At 46.6% G+C, this 18169-nt stretch overlaps 1 protein-coding gene across 2 annotated transcripts; it reads left to right on the plus strand.

Moving 5' to 3' along the window:
• Nucleotides 1-484: 484 nt before the first annotated feature.
• PDCD2L (programmed cell death 2 like) lies at nt 485-7069 on the plus strand. 2 transcript variants are annotated; one of them, XM_073582239.1, is made up of 8 exons: nt 485-625; nt 981-1090; nt 1204-1367; nt 1699-1768; nt 1844-2151; nt 2311-2418; nt 4429-4574; nt 4653-7069. In XM_073582239.1, the coding sequence occupies exons 2-8, from the start codon at nt 983-985 to the stop codon at nt 4784-4786; spliced, it is 1038 nt and encodes a 345-aa protein (XP_073438340.1). In that variant the 5' UTR covers nt 485-625; nt 981-982; the 3' UTR covers nt 4787-7069. The 2 variants fall into 2 exon arrangements, with proteins under 2 accessions (XP_073438340.1, XP_073438330.1); XM_073582229.1 differs by having other exon boundaries at nt 622-747.
• The last annotated feature ends 11100 nt before the right edge of the window (nt 7070-18169 follow it).

Here is an 18169-nt window from a genome sequence, read left to right on the forward strand (position 1 = left end):
CGCTCAGGTCGGGAAAGCCGCCAGCCAGTCCGTGCATTGATGTCCGACTTATACGTCCGTTTGCGCCTTTTCCCTGTACATTCAGCTTTGATGCGGTCTGTGGTTATAAATCAGTTGAGAGGAGCTCAGAAAAGAGTCAAAAAAACAGAATGAGCTCACTGACAGATTCTCAGTTAACTCCTCCTGCAGCCAGCAATGGGCATTGCAACACAGATGCTGTGGAAGGCAAAATCTACATTAATAATAAATAAATAAAATCCAATTACAAAAATCATTTTTAACCCCAAATACATGCACTTAAATAACAAAAAATGGACAATCCGGTTTGTGATGGATGGGAAACCTTGTTCATGCATCATCACCCAGAGACCATGAAATCCAGACAGACTAGAACAGCAAGGTGTGAATGAAACACTAAAAAAGGCTTCCCTGCACCTTAGTGATCACAGCTAACTCTGTCCAGCAGCAAAGGTGTTAAACAAACGCCCCGCCTACTTTTCCAGAGGCCGAGCTTTCCGTCGTTGGCTGCTTCCTGGTAAAGCGGATTGGCTGCGCTGCTGTAAAGCGGTCAGCTGATCATAGCTTGTTAGTGATTGGCTGTTGGGGAGTACGCAGGCATTAGCAGGTTAGGTTGTCGTATGTTTGTGTGACTTGCTGCACGCAGCACGTGTTATTGGGGAGAGGCCTCGTGTAGAGGCCGCTGGGTGACGTGACTGTGACGTCCTAGGGCTTCAAGTACCGGAGCTGGTAATACAAGGATAGTGTGATCTGCGAGCTCGGTGTCACACTACAACCCCCCCAGTCTTGGCCAGCCGCTAGGAGTTGTAGTTTACCAACAGCTGGGTCGCTGTAAATTTCACTCTAAGCCTAGCTGCAGCATAGACTTCCCTCCCCCTTGCTTTACACTGCAGCTCTGCTTGGTTTAAATTTTTTCTAATTTTCTTTTTTTTTCAAAACTGACTGTATTTTCTTGTCTATAGTGATGGCGCAGCCGTCGTGTCGAGTCGAACGTGTCCTGCTGGGGTTTAAAGATGCAGAACTGGAAGGCAAGGCTTCATCCTGGGATGTCAGCAAGATCGGCGGTGTGCCGGTAAGAAGCGCCAGGGCGGGGGGTTAGTGCCTGATGACAGTCCTCGCCCCTCAAGGACCCTCTGGCACCTGAATGGGATTCAGTCATTGATTGCCTGTTGTTTTATTTCACAGCACCCGATGCCGCAGCTGACGCTTCTTTTTCCTTCGTGTCCTCTGTGCTCGTCAGTCCTCTGCCACGTCGTCCAGGTCTACTGCCCCCTAGAGGGCTCGCGCTACCATCGTGTAATCCATGTGTTTGCCTGCAGTACAAAGTCCTGTTGGGGGAAAGCTGAAAGGTGATTTATCTGCGGCTGTGCCCATTGTAGATTAGGCATTTACCAAATTGGAGGCCACACTCCGACTAGACGTTTCCAACCTGGCCTGATTCACTTGTATTGAACGAGGCTGTGCACGTCTAGTCGGCCTGTGATTGCATGTATGCAAATCCCACACCCGCTGCTCCCGGCACCAGAAATCCTCCCAGAGCTCAGTGTGTGTGATGTGAGGGCTTGCAAGTCTGCAGTCACATAGTTGCTGCAGACTTGTAGCTTAAGGACAGACAACCCCGTTAATGTATTATTATTATTTTATTATCTCATACAATTGTACTTTTCGCCTTTATTACAGCTGGGTGGCATTACGATCACAGTGCCCCGAGACCCATCACCCAGCGGTCACACAAGCCGCCCTGAAGCAGGTATGTCAATAGGTCTTCATGTATACGTGTGGCGTGACATTCCTATTTGTTCAATGTTCATTGGTTTTTCTCCAGGAAGACAAGATGGCTGCCACAGACTGGTGTGAGGACGCTGATGATTGGGGGCTTGATAAGGCTGAGTCTCATGCCACCTGCTGCCCGGCGGTGCCTGCACCCACAGACTGGACGGCACAGCTCCAGGACCTCTCCCTCGCCGACACGTCAGAGACAGTTAGGTCCGGGGACTCCATCTTCAGATCTTATTACATAGCGGTTGCAGAGGAGGAGGATTGTGCCTGGGACACGAATCTGGATCATGCACGTCGTCTCCTTACGGATTACGAGAAGCGGGAGGAGGCGCTGGTAATGGCGGACCCTGAGAGGTGAGAAGAAATGGTGGGCGCCACAGTCCGATCTTCTATAACAGGGGGAGTGGGGTATAATGCTGAGGAAAGGTGTGGGAGATATATTGGCGGCCATATTGGTTGTCGTGGTTACAGTGCGCCTGATCCTTGTGGTAAATTCCTTTTTCTCGTTTACAGCGGTGGTGGAGAAGGCGAGAAATATGAGAAGTGCGACCTGCCGAGGCGAGATGTTGTGTTTCACAAGTTTTTGAAGAAGATCTCAAAGTGCCATCAGCAAATCCTCAGGTTGGTAAACCCTGAGCTTTAGGCGGAGTTCACACGTGGCGTTTTTTTCGCGTTTCTGCGGCGGTTTTAACCGCGAAAAATAATCATCCCATGCATTCCTATGGGATTCCGCAATGCTGTGCTAATGCTGCGGTTTTTACCGCGGCGGAATCGCTTTTCGGTAAAAAGCGCAGCATGCTCATTATTTTGCGGAATCGCGGCGATCCAGCACCCAGAGGAATGCATTGTTCTGCTTATTTTCCGCATGTGGCTGTGCACACGATGCGAAAAGTAAGCAGAACAATTGCGGATGGTACCCACGGTCCGGAGGAGAGGAGACTGTCCTCCGGGCTTTGGGTACCATATCCCTGTAAAAAATAGAATTTAAAATAAAAAATATTGTTATTCTTACCTTCCAATGTCCCGCGCAGCCTTCCCGCCTCTCTCCACGCTCCCGGTCCCAGTAAGCCTTTGCAAAAATGCCCACGATGATGTCTGTTTTCGCGGGATCGCGAAGTCTCGCGGTCATTCGCGCGACGTCATCGCGATCCCGCGAGAACGGACGTCATCGCGGGCATTTTCGCAAAGGATTACTGGGAACGAGAGCGTGGAGAGAGGCGGGAAGGCTGCGCGGGACGTCGGAAGGTAAGAATAACACCATTTTTTATTTTTTTTATTATTTTTTTACATTTTATCTTTTACTACTGATGCTGCATAGGCGGCCTCAGTAGTAAAAAGTTGGTCACACTTGTCAAACACTATATTTGATGAGTGTGACCAACCTGTCAATCAGTTCTCCAAGCGATGCTACAGATCACTTGGAAAACGCTAGCATTCTGCAAGCTAATTACGCTTGCAAAATGCTAGTTTTTACGCTGGAAAATCGCGGGAATTTAAAATGCAATTTTTTTTTATTTTTTTTTTTCCCGCGGAATGGAATTCCGGAACTCTCGCGGTCATTTCCGCGAGAGTTCCGCTACGTGTGAACTTAGCCTTATACTTGAGAAAGTGTCTGTGTGTTTTTAATTTTACCTCATTTTGCATCCGTAGAAAACCTAAATTAAAAATGTTGTTTGGGTAATTCTGTCTATAACACATGGACATGTTGGGTTGATCCGAGGGCGGATGTGCTGCACTGCTTGGCTCCATCCGGTGTGTAGTTGCCGCTGCAGCATGGGTTCTGTCTGCTAGAGTAGGAGCTGATCTGTAATGTTCTGCATCGGCTGCTACATGGTGAACCGAACGGCCCTGTAAAGTGTTTTGTCACAACGAAGGACAACTGCTTGGGGGCATGCCGGGAGTCGCTCCTATACCGATCGGATATTGCTGTGAATGAGCTGAAGAGCAAAAAAGGGGGAAATAGGGTCTTTTCTTATCCAGTTTTAAAATTGAAAAGTTATTTTAACCTGGTAAAGTTGTGTTCACACAGCACTATAAGACATAGAATTACAGCCGCTGCAGGTCCATGGGTCATCTGACCAGTAAAAAGTGTGTAGACAAGGGACTAAACGTGGATGTTCTGCGCTGCTGGTGGGTGGACATGCAGACGCGTTTCGCAGTCTTCATACTACTTCATCAGGGCATAACCACACCTAAGAAAGCAGTCTGAAAACTTCAAATCGCACCAACTAATAAGTTTGCATTTTTTTATCTTTCTGCATTTCTACCCACCAGCAGCGTGGAGCAGCCACGATCTGATAGTGATGTCTTTTCCTTAGGCTAGGTAATCACTCTCGGATGGCTAAATAATCCCTTTAAGATCATGACATGTACAGTGCGGGTGCCGTCTGTATTACACGGTCAGCAATGGAAACTGAGGCGATCGGAGCCAGTTGTCAAGCGTGAATGAGGCATTTGATAGGACTCCAACATGGCCGCTCTCAGTGTTCTGCCACGGGGCACGATGGATGTGGGCTTTCATAGGAGACGAGTAATTTTAACAGTTCACTTCAATAGGCCCTATACATTAAGTTATATTGTATCATGCATTTTTTGCAAAGTTCCTCTTCATTGTGTTTTATACTTCTTCAGATACTCGTGGAATGGAAGCCCCCTATATATAAGCTCCCCAGAGGCGGCATCACGGCCTCCTTCATGTCCGCGTTGTGGAGCACCGAGAGTCTTCGAGTTCCAACTCATGCCCGCTCTCGTAACAATGCTGCAAGGATCCAAAGCTGGTAAGACAATGGGATAATCTGACACTTATGTCCGATATTAACAATGTATGGTGCATCTGATGCTTCTTTATCCTACAGCTCTGTCGCTGGAGTTTGGGACAGTTCTCATTTTCACCTGTGAGAGGAGCTGTTGGGGGAATGGTGCGCAGACGTCAGTGCAGGAGTACTGCATGGTACAGGAAGACCCCGACCAGAAATACTTCAATGAGTGAAACGGGACTTTGCGCTTATTTATTTCTTCTTATATGGCCATTACTGCTGCTATTTGAGGAGATGTTCGGTGCATCTGCTGCAGGGACAATGTAGAATATTAAGTGTCAATTCTTAGATTTTCATTTTTAACATGACAGTCGTCATATGTACAAGGAATATCATTATCTTGGTGTTTTCTCCTTGGGGGAAAAAAAATGCGCCATCTTGTGCGGTAAGTAAGCTGCAGGTCAGCGTCAATACGCAATCTAAGGTTGACAGCGTGGACCTAAACAATGGGCTATGTTGGATGGAAAGCAAATAGGCAGAACAGGACACATTGTAAGCTTAAGAGCCACACATGCAGACAAACACAGAAGCTTTAGATGTAAAGTAGACCAGGAATCGTGGCAGCGTAATGTGAAGAAGTCCAAATACCAGTTTGTTATGCTCACAGCGGATGAAGAGTTAAACAGCAGGTCAGAAAGTAAATACAAGAGGTTGCAGAAGCCACAGGAGTTTGCAAAGATGTTTTCAGTGTAATGTGCGGAGACTAAGTCAGACCAAGGGCTAATCAGCAAGTCTGAGGAGCAGTAGATTCATTTTGTAGAAATCACTGGAGTTTGCAGAGATGATTACAGTGTAATGTAATTTCCCATTACAAACCCCTAATTATATACCGACCACCTAAAGATACTTGACCACTAAACCCCTGGCAGTGGACCCATCACCAGTTTGAGTATGTTAATCCATTTTGGGCATATGATGAACCCGTTTGTCAAATTTTCCCACAAATCGCTCTGCCGACAAGCCATAACGATTTGTCAGGCAATCCATCCATGTATTGTAACTAACAGCTGTGAAACAAATAGCTGTGGGAATTCTGAACATGTCACTCGCACACCTGCAATACTCGGTGCATACCCGAGCCCACTCGGCAAACTCGAGTAATGAGTACATGCGCTCGTCACTCCATATAACCTGTGCCCACTGGTAGTGGAGATCCGGCTGTCACAGCCATGGGTGATCGCAGGACTTAGAAGGCTAGGAGATGCAGGGGGCTTCTCCAACCCAATCTATAAAAGTGTCACACTATGTAACCCCGACAATTAACACTGTAAGAAAATAAAGTGGCCAAAACTTTTTTTTCATCACCAAAAAAGTGGAATAACACAGTTGTATTTATTTAGAAATGGTATAGCTGAAAGCGTCTGCTTTCCCCCTAAACAAGCTTTCATACAGCTCTCAGTGGAAAAATAAAAAAAAGCTATAGCTGTCAGAATAAGGCCATGCAAAAACAATTTTTTTTTTCTAAAAAATTGTTTTTGTGTAAAAGCATCAAACATTAAAAAAAAATATGTATTTTTTTAGACTATAAAATGCACCCCAAACTTTGGGAAGGAAAAATGTAATATTAAAATAGAGGTCCGTCTTAGAGTCCGAATTTAGCTTACTGGGATTTAGCCAAAATCTAAATGTGTATGCGCCGCCAGTTTTTTTTTTTTTTTTTTTTTTTTTTTTTAAGCCCAGCGCTGGGATATCAGTGTATATTGACTTAAAGTTCGAAAAAGACAGTAAGTGTGTCATCACTGCATTCATATTGACCCAAAGAATAAAGCTGTCTGATCACTAATACGAAACGGCGACTGGTGGGAAAGAAACCATTCCTCCATTGATGGCTTTTCTTCATTTTCTCTCCCAAACAGCGGAATGGAAAGCGATTTAAAAATGTTTTGTGCCCAAAAATGATGCCAATAAAAAGTCTAAGTCGTGCAACTAAAAACAAGCCCTCACATCACTCTGCCAGCAGTAAGGGTTTGTTTCCACGGTCAGTAAACGCTGCGGGTTGGATGCTGCGTAAAGCCGCAGCGGCCAGATTTTACAGCATAGTGGAGGGGATTTTATGAAATCCCATCTCCACTATGCGCGCATGGACACCCGCGGCTTCCCTGCGTAACCGGACATGCGACACGTCTTCCAAGACCACAGAATGTCTTTATCTTGCGGAGATGGTCAGTCTCTGCCAGATCAATATCACAGTCCAATGTGTAGGATGCGGTGTTTGCGCATGGTTCAGTGACCACATGCGGAATCACCGTGCATACAAAAGCTGGCAGTGCGTCCATAGCGCTGCCAATCCTGACCATGGAAACATACCCTTAAATAAAATGTTGCCTTCAAAATATGGTGATGTAAAAAATAGCTTTTAGTGCGAGTGTAGCCAAACGTAAAAAGACTGTATAAATGTGGTATCACTTTACTTGTAGTGACCTGAAGAATAAATCTGTGGTATCCCTTATAACCAATTCTTCACCTGCTATTGATCTGATCATTCTGCCTCCCAAAGATCGCAGTAAGGCTTGCCTCATATTTATCCTGCACTCTATGCTGAGCGCTTACACTAGGGTTTCCATGAACATCTCTGAAACACGTGATTCAGACAAATTTCAAGATGGAAAATTCACGTTAATGAGTCAGGTTGCATCACTTTGAACTCCCATCTGGTCTGTGATCCAACAGTTTCCGTTCCTGTCGCACAACATTTTAGGCATTCCCAAAATGCTACCAATAAAAGCTTCAACCCAATAAAAAAAGCCCTCGCTCAGGTCTGTCATATGTAAACAGAAATATAGGGGTTTTCCACAATATTTGTAGCACATAGTCTCTGGAAAAGCACCGTGGCTCCATCACCTAAAAGAAATCTATCAAAATCTGTGCACCCAAATCCAAACCCCCCCTTCTTTCTGAGCCCCACGATGCCTAATCCTCATTTCGCATCCACATTTGGCAATACTGTAGCAATGAGGCTGTTTAATTTACAGGGTGCTTGTCTCCAGGAGCCCGAACTAGGCATAATATATGGGCACTACTATGTACTGGGCACTACAATGGCAGTTTGCAATTTCACTCAGCAATATCCGCTGCTGCTGATTTCTGCCCATGCAGTCAAAATCGTCACTACACCTGTAGATAAATTCCTATAGGGGTGTAATTTCCAAAATAGGGTCACTTGAGGGGGGGATTCTGCTCTTCTGGCACTTAGGTTCCCTGTGTAACTCTAGTCACCACTCACAGGTAAGTCGTGAGGCTGGATTGTTAAGAGTCCTGCGGTCAAAGCCAAGAGAGTACATCATAGTCTGAAAACAGCCCAAGGTCAATAGTCCAAGAAGTTGGGCTGCACAGTGGCTCTGCGGTTAGGGTTCATGGTGGCTTCAAATCCCACCAAGGACAATATCTGCAAGGAGTTTGTATGTTCTCCCCGTGTTTGCGTGGGTTTCCACCGGTTCTCTGGTTTCTTCCCATTCTCAAAATATTTCATAAGCGTTTTTTATTGTTTTACTAAAGAAAGCACTATCGTTTTTTCAAGCAAAATTGCTCAAAAACACACCTGGACATCTTTTGAGCTTCCCCATTGACCTCTAATATAAAGTATAGCGCGTTTTCAGAGTGGAAAATGCCTGAAGAATGGTCCACTCATTTCTTTAAACCGCTTGGCGTATTTGGAAACCAGAAAAGACTGAATATGAACAGCATGTCATTTTTTAAGTACGTAGAAATGCCTATGTTGTTTTTTTTTGTTTGTTTTTTTATTTAGCGTTTAGCTAGTGATTTTTCAGGTGGTTTTCACTGCAGAGTCCTGAAAAAGACATCAAGTGCAAGTATGCGAAGGGTGAAGTCCCACCCTGGAAATCTTTGCTTCAACTGAAAATCAATTCCATTGATCTGAATGGGGTTATTTCTGATGAATGGGGCAGAAATAGAAATTTCTGCATTAAAATCCACAGCAAATTTAACGCCTGTGATGTTATAGGTGAGGTGCAGTTTAAACTGCTTCAGATAACGGCACACGGATTTATGGTGGGCTGCTGCAATGTGGTTTCTTCAGGTGAAACACAATTGTTTCCCACGTTCCGCTTGCAACGGCATAGAAAACTAATAGAACCAGATGCAGTTTTTCAACTGCACTTGAACCATAATATCTATAGCTACCGTAAATTGACCGTATCTCATCTTGTCTAAAACCTCCCCTTTGTACACAATAGACACCAATCTCTCCCTTGCCCCCACACACAGGAACGATTACCTTGGGCTTCACGCTTGTGCTCTCCATGGGACAACGCTTCTGTTTTATCCATAGAGAACTAAAAGATCGGCCATCAGAAATCCAACATGTTGGATCCTATTCACCCCCCCCCCCCCCAACACAATCTGTAATGGGAGAGCATTGGGAGGCCCCAATATAAATTAGGATTTTGGCCGATATCAGTAGGTTTGGTCCAATCTGTATGGATGCCTTAATGTCACATTTAGACATGCCAATTGCTGTCGTTTACGATCGTTAGCGTGATCGTTCTGTGCACATATGTGTTATGAATGAGTCACCGTAGGAGGCAAAAACAGAAATATTAGCTAAGTCCAGAAAACCAGAGAAGTTGGCAGCTATCGGATTGCAGACCCCTGAACCTAACAACAACAACTAGCAGTAGCCGTGAGGGGTTCCTATGGTGCCCTAGACCCCTCGATCACAGCCGGAGAACTACATAGCCTAAAGACAGAAAGGGAAATCTAAACTGCCCCAGAGCAGACCCCAAAGCAATAGGCAGCCCCCAACATATAATGACGGTGAAGCAAGATGAAAAAACACAGATAGAAAGATAGGCTGAGCAAATGATGGGGCCCAAGCTAACTAAATAGGACAGAATAGAAAAGCTGCTGTCTGCAATACGCCAAAACCCTCTCAAAAACAAGAGCCAACAGACTGATAGGGGAAAAAAGCCCTGAAGACGCTAGGCTTCAAAAAGACTATATCAGTACTCAGGTATTTTCTGAAGACAGAGCAAAAAGGAATTCAGCTCACCCAGCAGGGAAAGGCAGAAATCCAGAAAAACAAGGCAAAACAAAACCAAAACACAAATGCAAAAAGTAGAGCAGAAAACTTAGCTTTTGAGGAGCAGGAATCAGACTGGTCTCCAAGAATCCCTCAGAGTAATCACCTGCAAGGCAGAAGGGCGTCGGCTGCCTTATATCCAGTCAGCAATTCCAGTCACCCAGTCATCATCATTCTGCTCAGGTGCTTTGTAATCAGCCTCACTACCTTCCTTCACCAGAAGAGGGAGTTCATCAGACCTCAATGGTGAAGGGGAAAATGAACTCCCAACACATATGATATTGTTGTAATCAGCCGCTCATCACTTGTCTACATGACGTGTTTTGCTCCTGTTTAGACACCAGAAGTTGGGGAACAATCGTTTGCCTGTATAAATAGACCTTAATGCCGCTTTAAATTTCTGACGCCCTTTTATCAAGCCAACGTGAAAATACAATGTTAGCTCTTGATGCTGTGAGTCCTGGTAACATAAATCAGATTATACCGTCACAATGAATTGGAAATGGAATTTGGCCAAACCGAAGGTCGTAGGCAGGGTAACTTCACTGCTGAAGGAAGATGACGTCCAGATTCTACGGACTCAGAACAAACAGTAGTAAACTATGTTACACCCCTGTGACTGCAATAAAGGGCAAGCACAAATGAACTACCAGAAACATAATATAATGAATAAATATGGTGCATAATGCACCCAGTTTTGTATCCTCTCCCGTTTTCAGCAGCGCACCGCTCCCCTGCCTTCCTGTTTTCCGAGGGGCATTGCTCCCCTAATAATGGACAGTTCATACCAGTGGCGTAGTTGTACCACTGGCCTAGTTGTACCACTGGCCTGGACGGTGCTCTCTCAGATACAAACAGACAGGCCATTGTGTTGTAAGTAATTTATACTTTTTGGGTGTAAACTACTGTACTTTGTAAATGTGGTCCACTTATACCTGAGGTGTGAAAAATGCAGTAGTTCTCTTCAATGTCTTTGTTTCAACATATATATGAAAATGATATTCAATATTCTCATAATAAGACTATAATCTTACAAAATCTCTGACTTTGTGCAAGTGTACACCAAGATTGGCAGAGTCAACAGTGGTGCCCTGTGCGCTTCACAGATGAGAGCAGATTCACACTGAGCACATGTGACAGAGTCTGGAGACGCCGCAGAGAACGTTCTGCCTGCAAAATCCACCGGTTTGGTAGTGGATCAGTAATGGCGTGGGGTGGCATTTCTATGGAAGGCCGCACAGCCCCCTCCATGTGCTCACCAGAGGTACCCTGACTGCCATTAGGTACGGGGATGAGATCCTCAGACCCATAGTGAGACCATATGCAGGTGCAGTATGCCCTGGGTTCCTTCTGATGCATGACAATGCTAGGCCTCGTGGCTGAAGAGTGTCAGCGTTCCTACATGATGAAGGCATTGATGTTGTGGACTGGTCCGCCCATTCCCCAGACCTGAATCCAGTCAAACATCTGGGACATCATGTCTCATTCCATCCACCAACGCCATGTTGCACCACAGACTGTCCAGGAGTTAACTGACGCTTGAATCCAGATCTGGGCGTAGATCCCTCAGGAGAACATCTGTGGCCTCATCGGGAGCATGCCCAGGAATTGTAGGGAAGTCATATAGGTACGTGGAGGCCACACACACAGCTGAGCATCATTTCTTTGTCTTGAGGCATTTCCACTGAAGTTGGATCAGCCTGTAATTTGATTTTCCACTTTGATTTTGAGTATCATTCCAAATCCAGATCTCCATGGGATATTCATTTTGATTTACCCCCAAGGGTGGTTTGCACGTTCATGACCGGGTCAATTTTTACAATTATGACCACTGTTCCTTTATGAGGTAATAGCTATGAAGTGCTTCCATGGATCCCGGTGATTCTGACATTGTTTTCTCATGAGATATTGTACTTCATGTTAGTGGTAAAATTTCATTGATATAACTTGCGTTTATTTGTGAAAAAAATGGAAATTTGGCGAAGCCCATGAGGCAATTGCCCGGTGAAGTTAGAGCCTCGGAGACCACATTGGGTGTACCCTCCCAGATGCCGACATACCCCATAGAAGTCCATGGAGGCCACTTTTGTGCTCCCCCTGTTGACGTGTGGTGGCCATGCAGCCTGTGAGGCACATCGGTGCCCGGGCAGAGGTAAGACTCCTCAGAGGACCCTTTCGGAATCCCTCCCTGTTGAGCCCAGGACGCCGGTCACCGTTTGGGCCATGGAAGAAGCAATACCTGCAGGAATGTGGCTAGCGGCGTGATCGCTCCCTACAGGTGAAATCCGGCACAGGTATGGAGGAGGTGGTGACCGGACGGCATGGTAGCCAGGGGTGGTTCAGTGTTGTCGCCCCCTCTGGACAGGTCCAGGTATGGAGGGGGCGGCAGTACTGGGTGTCATGGAGGTCGGGTGTCAGAAGAACGAGGGAAAAAAAAAAGCCGGGTGCGCACCGGAAGTTACGCGTCCGATAGTGACTGTACTCACACACATACCGGAAGCTGCGGGACAGAAGACAAGCACCAGGAACTGGCCAGAGAAACTCCCCGAGCGCAAGGGGGAGCGCGCACCCCCGGGGGAAAGGTCGGCGCGCTCCGGGCACATGCACCAAGAGGAGTTCAGAGCACACCGGTAATGGTTACTGGGGGTGCGCACAAGCCGGGCATAGTGCGCATGCAGGGGATGAGATACAGAAAGCACATGCAAGCGGCAGGTGCAGGATCAACCAGGTAATCAAAAAGAAAAAAAAAAATATTTTTTTTTGTTTGGGGTATTGCTGTCAGAAGTGCTGGCATGGGACACCAGCCATTATAGGTTGAATGTGACTGCTCTCATTAGGAACAGCAGCGGCTAAGCAGCTGGTTAGATTGAGGGCCATTCGCCAGAGCACTTACAGCCGCATCAGGAGGTGCAGGAGTGGCGGTCTCGCTCCGATGAGAAGAGTCAGACGCGCATAACTGCAGAGGAAGCCGCTCAGACAGCAAATGGGCGGAACATTATGGTTTTGAAAAAGGAGGGGTCCATAGTCTCGACGAGAGACAGTGAACAGACCAGGCAGCCTCCAGATCCGGTACCCGTTCTGTGACGCGTCCGTGTGGTAAGTGAGCTTCGAGAAAGTCCAGCACGATAATGTCTGTTCTCTTTCTCTCTTGTCTCCTCTCTCCCCTCTTTTTACATACATTGGGCGGGTAGATCAGTGGAGGTCCCTAAAAAGGGGATAAAGCAAAAGCTAAGAATAAGGAATATTCCTTATGCAAAAAAGTCCCTTAGGAATAAGAGGTTGTGTCAGGCCTGTATTGATAAAACAGTAGTGGAGGAGACACCCTCTTTACTGAGAGCCTAAGATCCCTGATCTAGTCAGAAGTCTGTAAATCAGTAAGGGACTTGCAGTCAACGGACACGGATGGTAAAGCAAGGGATAGGCCAGCCCCGCATTGATCCCTCAGGAGGACTCTACAGGGATCAGAGGAGGACTCAGTTAAATCTCGCTACTGAGAAAGTAGCTCAGATGAGAAAGATACGTTCCTAGTAGAGGATACAGTACTGACAAGCTTATTAAAGCAGTCCGACCTACCATGGGGCTGGTAGATGCGAAAGCCATAGAACTCATGTTCGACAGCTTGCTATAAGGAAAACGGAGAGCCTTCCCTATTCACTAACAGTTGCAAGGACTCATTAAAAGGGAATGGGAAAACCCAGAGAGGAAGTCCCAGATAATCCCCTGAAAAGGAGGTACCCCTTTATGGAAGAGACATCCTCATCCTGGGATGAGGCTTCCACCCGTTCTCCGTCCCTGATGCAGATAGTCACCGGCCCTTTTAGGCTGAAGGTGACTGTTCTCGTCAGAGGGCTTCCGCTAAGTAGCTTGAGGCCAGATCATGACTGGCAGAACACCAGTCCCGCTCATTATCGGCCCTACATATCCGAGGGGTAGACAACATGAAGGCAGAATGTCTGAGTAGGAACCACTTGAGGCAAGGAGAATGGTACCTAAAAGAATCCATTTTTCAACGGATAGGGCACATGTGGGGAAAACCCAGTATAAATCTCTCCGCCTCAAAAAAGCCAACAGGAAGGTTCAGAAATTCTGCTCCCTAAGTCCAACAGACAGACCATTGGCAGTAGACGCCTTCAGGATAGAGTGGACATCAGGTCTCCTGTACGCCTTCCCTCCAATATGCCTCATATCAGCGGTTCTGAGGAAGATCAGGGATGACAGGGCCAGAGTGATTTTGATAACCCCCTTTTTTTGGCCGATAAGGCCATGGTTCTATTGGCTGAGAGTTATGTCAGTGACAGAGGTCTAGGGCCTTCTAACACAGAGTCCCTTCAATCACCCTCAGAGATCCGGGCTTCAGTTGGCAACCTGGAATTTGAAAGGTCACTACTAGAGAAAAAGGGATTCTCAGCAGCGTTACTATCCACCTTACTCAGAAGCAGAGAACCAGTGACTACAAAAAATTTGTAGGAGGATATGTAAAAAATTCTTATCTACCTCAGACCCAAAACAGGAAGGGAAAGCCCCGATGGTGGCAATACTGGAATTTCTGCAGAAAGGTTTAGGATTAGGCTGAGTTCACACGTGGCGTTTTTTGCGCGTTTCCGCGGCGGTTTTAACCGCGCGATTTTGCCGCGAAAACGCGAAAAATAAGCATCCCATGCATTCCTATGGGATTCCGCAATGCTGTGCTAATGCTGCGGTTTTTACCGCGGCGGAATCGCTTTGCGGTAAAAACCGCAGCATGCTCATAAATTTGCGGAATCGCGGCGATCCTGCACCCATAGGAATGCATTGTTCCGCTTACTTCCCGCATGTGGCTGTGCACACCATGCGAAAAGTAAGCAGAACAATTGCGGATGGTACCCACGGTCCGGAGGAGAGGAGACTGTCCTCCGGGCTTTGGGTACCATATCCCTGTAAAAAATAGAATCTAAAATAAAAAATATTGTTATTCTCACCCTCCGACGTCCCGTGCAGTCTTCCCGCTTCTCTCCACGCTCCCGTTCCCAGTAATCCTTTGCGAAAATGCCCGCGATGGCGTCCTCTCTCGCGGGATCGCGAAGTCTAGCGGTCATTCGCGCGACGTCATCGCGAATTACCGCGAGACATCGCGATCCCGCGAGAACGGACGTCATCGCGTGCATTTTCGCAAAGGATTACTGGGAACGGATGCGCGGGACGTTGGAGGGTAAGAATAACACCATTTTTTATTTTTTTTTTACATTTTATCTTTTACTACTGATGCTGCATAGGTGGCCTCAGTAGTAAAAAGTTGGTCACACTCGTTAAACACTATGTTTGACGAGTGTGACCAACCTGTCAGTCAGTTCTCCAAGTGATGCTACAGATCGCTTGGAAAACGCTAGCATTTTGCAAGCTAAATACGCTTGCAAAATGCTAGTTTTTCCGCGGGAAAATCGCGGGAATTTAAAATGCGATTTTCCCACGGACTGGAATTCCGGAACTCTCGCGGTAATTTCCGCGAGAGTTCCGGTACGTGTGCACTTAGCCTAAGGGTTAGCTGTCAGTACCCTCAAAGTACACGTCTCAGCCCTGGTAGCCTTATTCAACTGCGACCAGGCAAACAATAGGTTGGTGGCCAGGTTTATCCAGGCCTGTACTAGAACTGACTATGTCCAGTCCTCTACTCCTCCTCCTTGGGATCTAAATTTAGTCCTGTCATCTCAGACAGAGTCAGTTGGAACCATGAAAACACAACATTAGATAAGGATTCTAACATTAAACAGCCTTATAAATGGAGCTCACGGCCAGTAGGTTGAGGATTTTCTCACGTTATCAACAAGACCCTCCCTAGAGTCAGGCCATAGATGATAGAGTTGTGTTAAAATTAGATCCAGCATACCTTCCCAAGGTGATATCAAAATTCCATAGGGCTCAGGAGATAATCTTACCATCTCTTTTGTCCTGACCCTAACTACCAGAAGGAGGAGAGGCTTCATTGCCTAGATATGAGGAGATGTCTCCTGCGGTATTTAGAGGTAACAAGACCTTGGAGAAAACAGAAGGCCTTATTTGTCTCATTCCAAGGGGCAAGGAGGGGCCTTAAAAGCCTCTAAACAGACTATAGCTAGATGAGTGAGAAAGGCCATTATGCCAGTATAGAGCGGTGCAGGCAGGGCTATTCCAGAAGGCATAAAAGCCCACTCCGCGAGGGCCATGACACCCTGGATGAAGAGAGCAGACGCTGCCATAGACCAAATCTGTAAGGCTACTTTCACACATCCGTTTTTTTAAATCCGGCACGATGCGACGAAAATTGGATCCGGTTTTTTCACATAGAATGTAATGATCGCCGCATCGTGCCGGAGGGACATGCGGCGCCTCCGGGTTTTGCCGGATACGGCAAACATGCGCCTTCCGGCGTCTGCAAAAATCGTTGGCTGCAACGTTTTTTTTGCAGCGCTGGACCGGCTTTTTCAACAGCGCATGCCCGGGCACTGTGAGTTTTAACCCCACAAGTGCCCGGCGCGCATCACTCTCTCTCCCCCTCCCCTTCTCTCTCTCCATACGCTTTATACCTTTCTTTTGCTGGCTCTCTCGTCCCCCGCTGTCTCTCTGGCTGCTCTTTCGTCCCCCGCTGTCTCTCTGGCTGCTCTCTCGTCCCCCGCTGTCTCTCTGGCTGCTCTCTTATCCCCTGCTGTCTCTCTGGCTGCTCTCTTGTCCCCCACTCTCTCTTTGACTGCTCTCTCGTCCCCCGCTGTCTCTCTGGCTGCTCTCTCGCCTCCCGATCTCTCTCCGGCTGGCTCTCTCATCCCCCGGTGCTGCGGCTCCTTTAAATGTCCTCCAAGCCGCATCAGGCGCCACATGTACATCCGGTGTCACCGCTGCAGGCCGGATCCGGCGTCCCGGCTTTTCGCCGCACGCCGCCGGACCCCTGACACCAGATGTCTGAAAGAGGCCTAAGGCGGCCTCTTGGTCCGCTCCATCTACCTTTGTCAGATATTATAGGTTAAACCTATTTGCTACCTCTGATCTCACATTCGGGAGAAGAGTGTTACAAGCAGTAATCCCTCCCTAGGAGAATACAAATCTCTGTAACTCTCTCGTGGTCCCGTCATGTAGAATGGAAAAACACGAGTATTACATACCTGGTAATGTGTTTTTTTCATGAGACATGACGGCACCCTTATATTCCCTCCCTATGGATCACATCATTAGTGGGATGCATTATTAGCATTATACATTCCCTTGGGTGATTGGAAATTTAGTAGTGTAAAGGATGTATTATTTATATGTACACTAACCTGCGGAGTTCCTCTCGTGCTCTGTAAAACAACTGATGCGGAGAGAGGAGCTGCCCCTTTTATCTTGAAGGTTTCCTGTCCTTGTTGGGAGGATCCCCTCTCTCATAGTGCCGTCATGTCTCATGAAAAAAACACATTACCAGGTATGTAATACCCGTGCTTTTTCCACAAACATGATCTTTAGTCTTCAATTTGTTTTTATTTTCCCAAGGGTAACAGGAGAAATTGGACCCCAAAAGTTGTTGTCCAATTTGTCCTGAGTACACTGATACCCCATATGTGGGATAAAACTACTGTACGGGCACATGTCGGGGCTCGGAAGGGAAGTGGTGACGTTTTGGAATGCAGACTTTGATGGAATGGTCTGCGGGTGTCATGTGCGTTTGGAGAGCCCCTGATGTACCTAAACTATTGAAACTCCCCACAAGTGACCCCATTTTGGAAACTAGACCCCCTAAGGAACTTATCTAGATGTGTGGTGAGCACTTTGAACCCCCAAGTGCTTCACACACAGAAGTTTATAACGCCCGGGCGTGAAAATAAAAAATCATATTTTTTTCCACAAAAATGATATTTTTGCCCCCAATTTTTTATTTTTCTAAGGGTAACAGGAGAAATTGGACCCAAAAAGTTGTTTTGCAATTTGTCCTGAGTAGGCTGATACCCCATATGTTGGGGTAAAACACTGTTTGGCGCATGGCAGAGCTTGGAAGGGAGGGAGCACCATTTGACGTTTTCAACGCAGAATTGGCTGGAATTGAGATCAGACGCCATGTTGCGTTTGGAGAGCACCTGATGTGACCAAACAGTGGAAACCACCCAACTCAAACTCAAACCCTAACCCCAACACACCCCTAACCCTAATCTCAGCCCTAACCCTAACTCTAGGGGGGTTTGATTTACTATTTATGGCGGTTTTTATGTTTGGCGGCTGTCACACGCTAAAAGATGCTTTTTATTGTAAAAATAGTTTTTGCATCACCACATATTGAGAGCTATAATTTTTCCATATTTTGACCCACCGAGTCATGTGAGGTCTTATTTTTTGCGGGACGAGTTGACGTTTTTATTGGTACCATTTATGGGTACGTGACTTTTTTTATTGCTTTTTATTCCGATTTTTGGGGCGCAGAATGGACAAAAAACAGCATTTCATGAATTTCTTTTGGGTGCGTTTACACCGTTCCGTGTGCGGTAAAATTGATAAAGCGGTTTTATTCTTTGGGTCAGTACGGTTACAGCGATACCTCATT

Source organism: Dendrobates tinctorius, unplaced genomic scaffold (assembly GCF_039654945.1).
Source record: "Dendrobates tinctorius isolate UK_male_01 unplaced genomic scaffold, ASM3965494v1 ptg000009l, whole genome shotgun sequence".
Classification (NCBI taxonomy): Eukaryota; Metazoa; Chordata; class Amphibia; order Anura; family Dendrobatidae; genus Dendrobates; species Dendrobates tinctorius.

What these genes read in the sequence shown, in the direction of transcription:
- PDCD2L (XM_073582239.1), top strand. Translation starts at nt 983, where the DNA reads ATGGCGCAGCCGTCGTGTCGAGTCGAACGTGTCCTGCTGGGGTTTAAA. An exon ending in CACAAGCCGCCCTGAAGCAG is followed by an intron (nt 1,769 to 1,843) that starts GTATGTCAATAG and finishes GTTTTTCTCCAG; the next exon opens with GAAGACAAGATGGCTGCCAC. An exon ending in TGCCATCAGCAAATCCTCAG is followed by an intron (nt 2,419 to 4,428) that starts GTTGGTAAACCC and finishes ATACTTCTTCAG; the next exon opens with ATACTCGTGGAATGGAAGCC.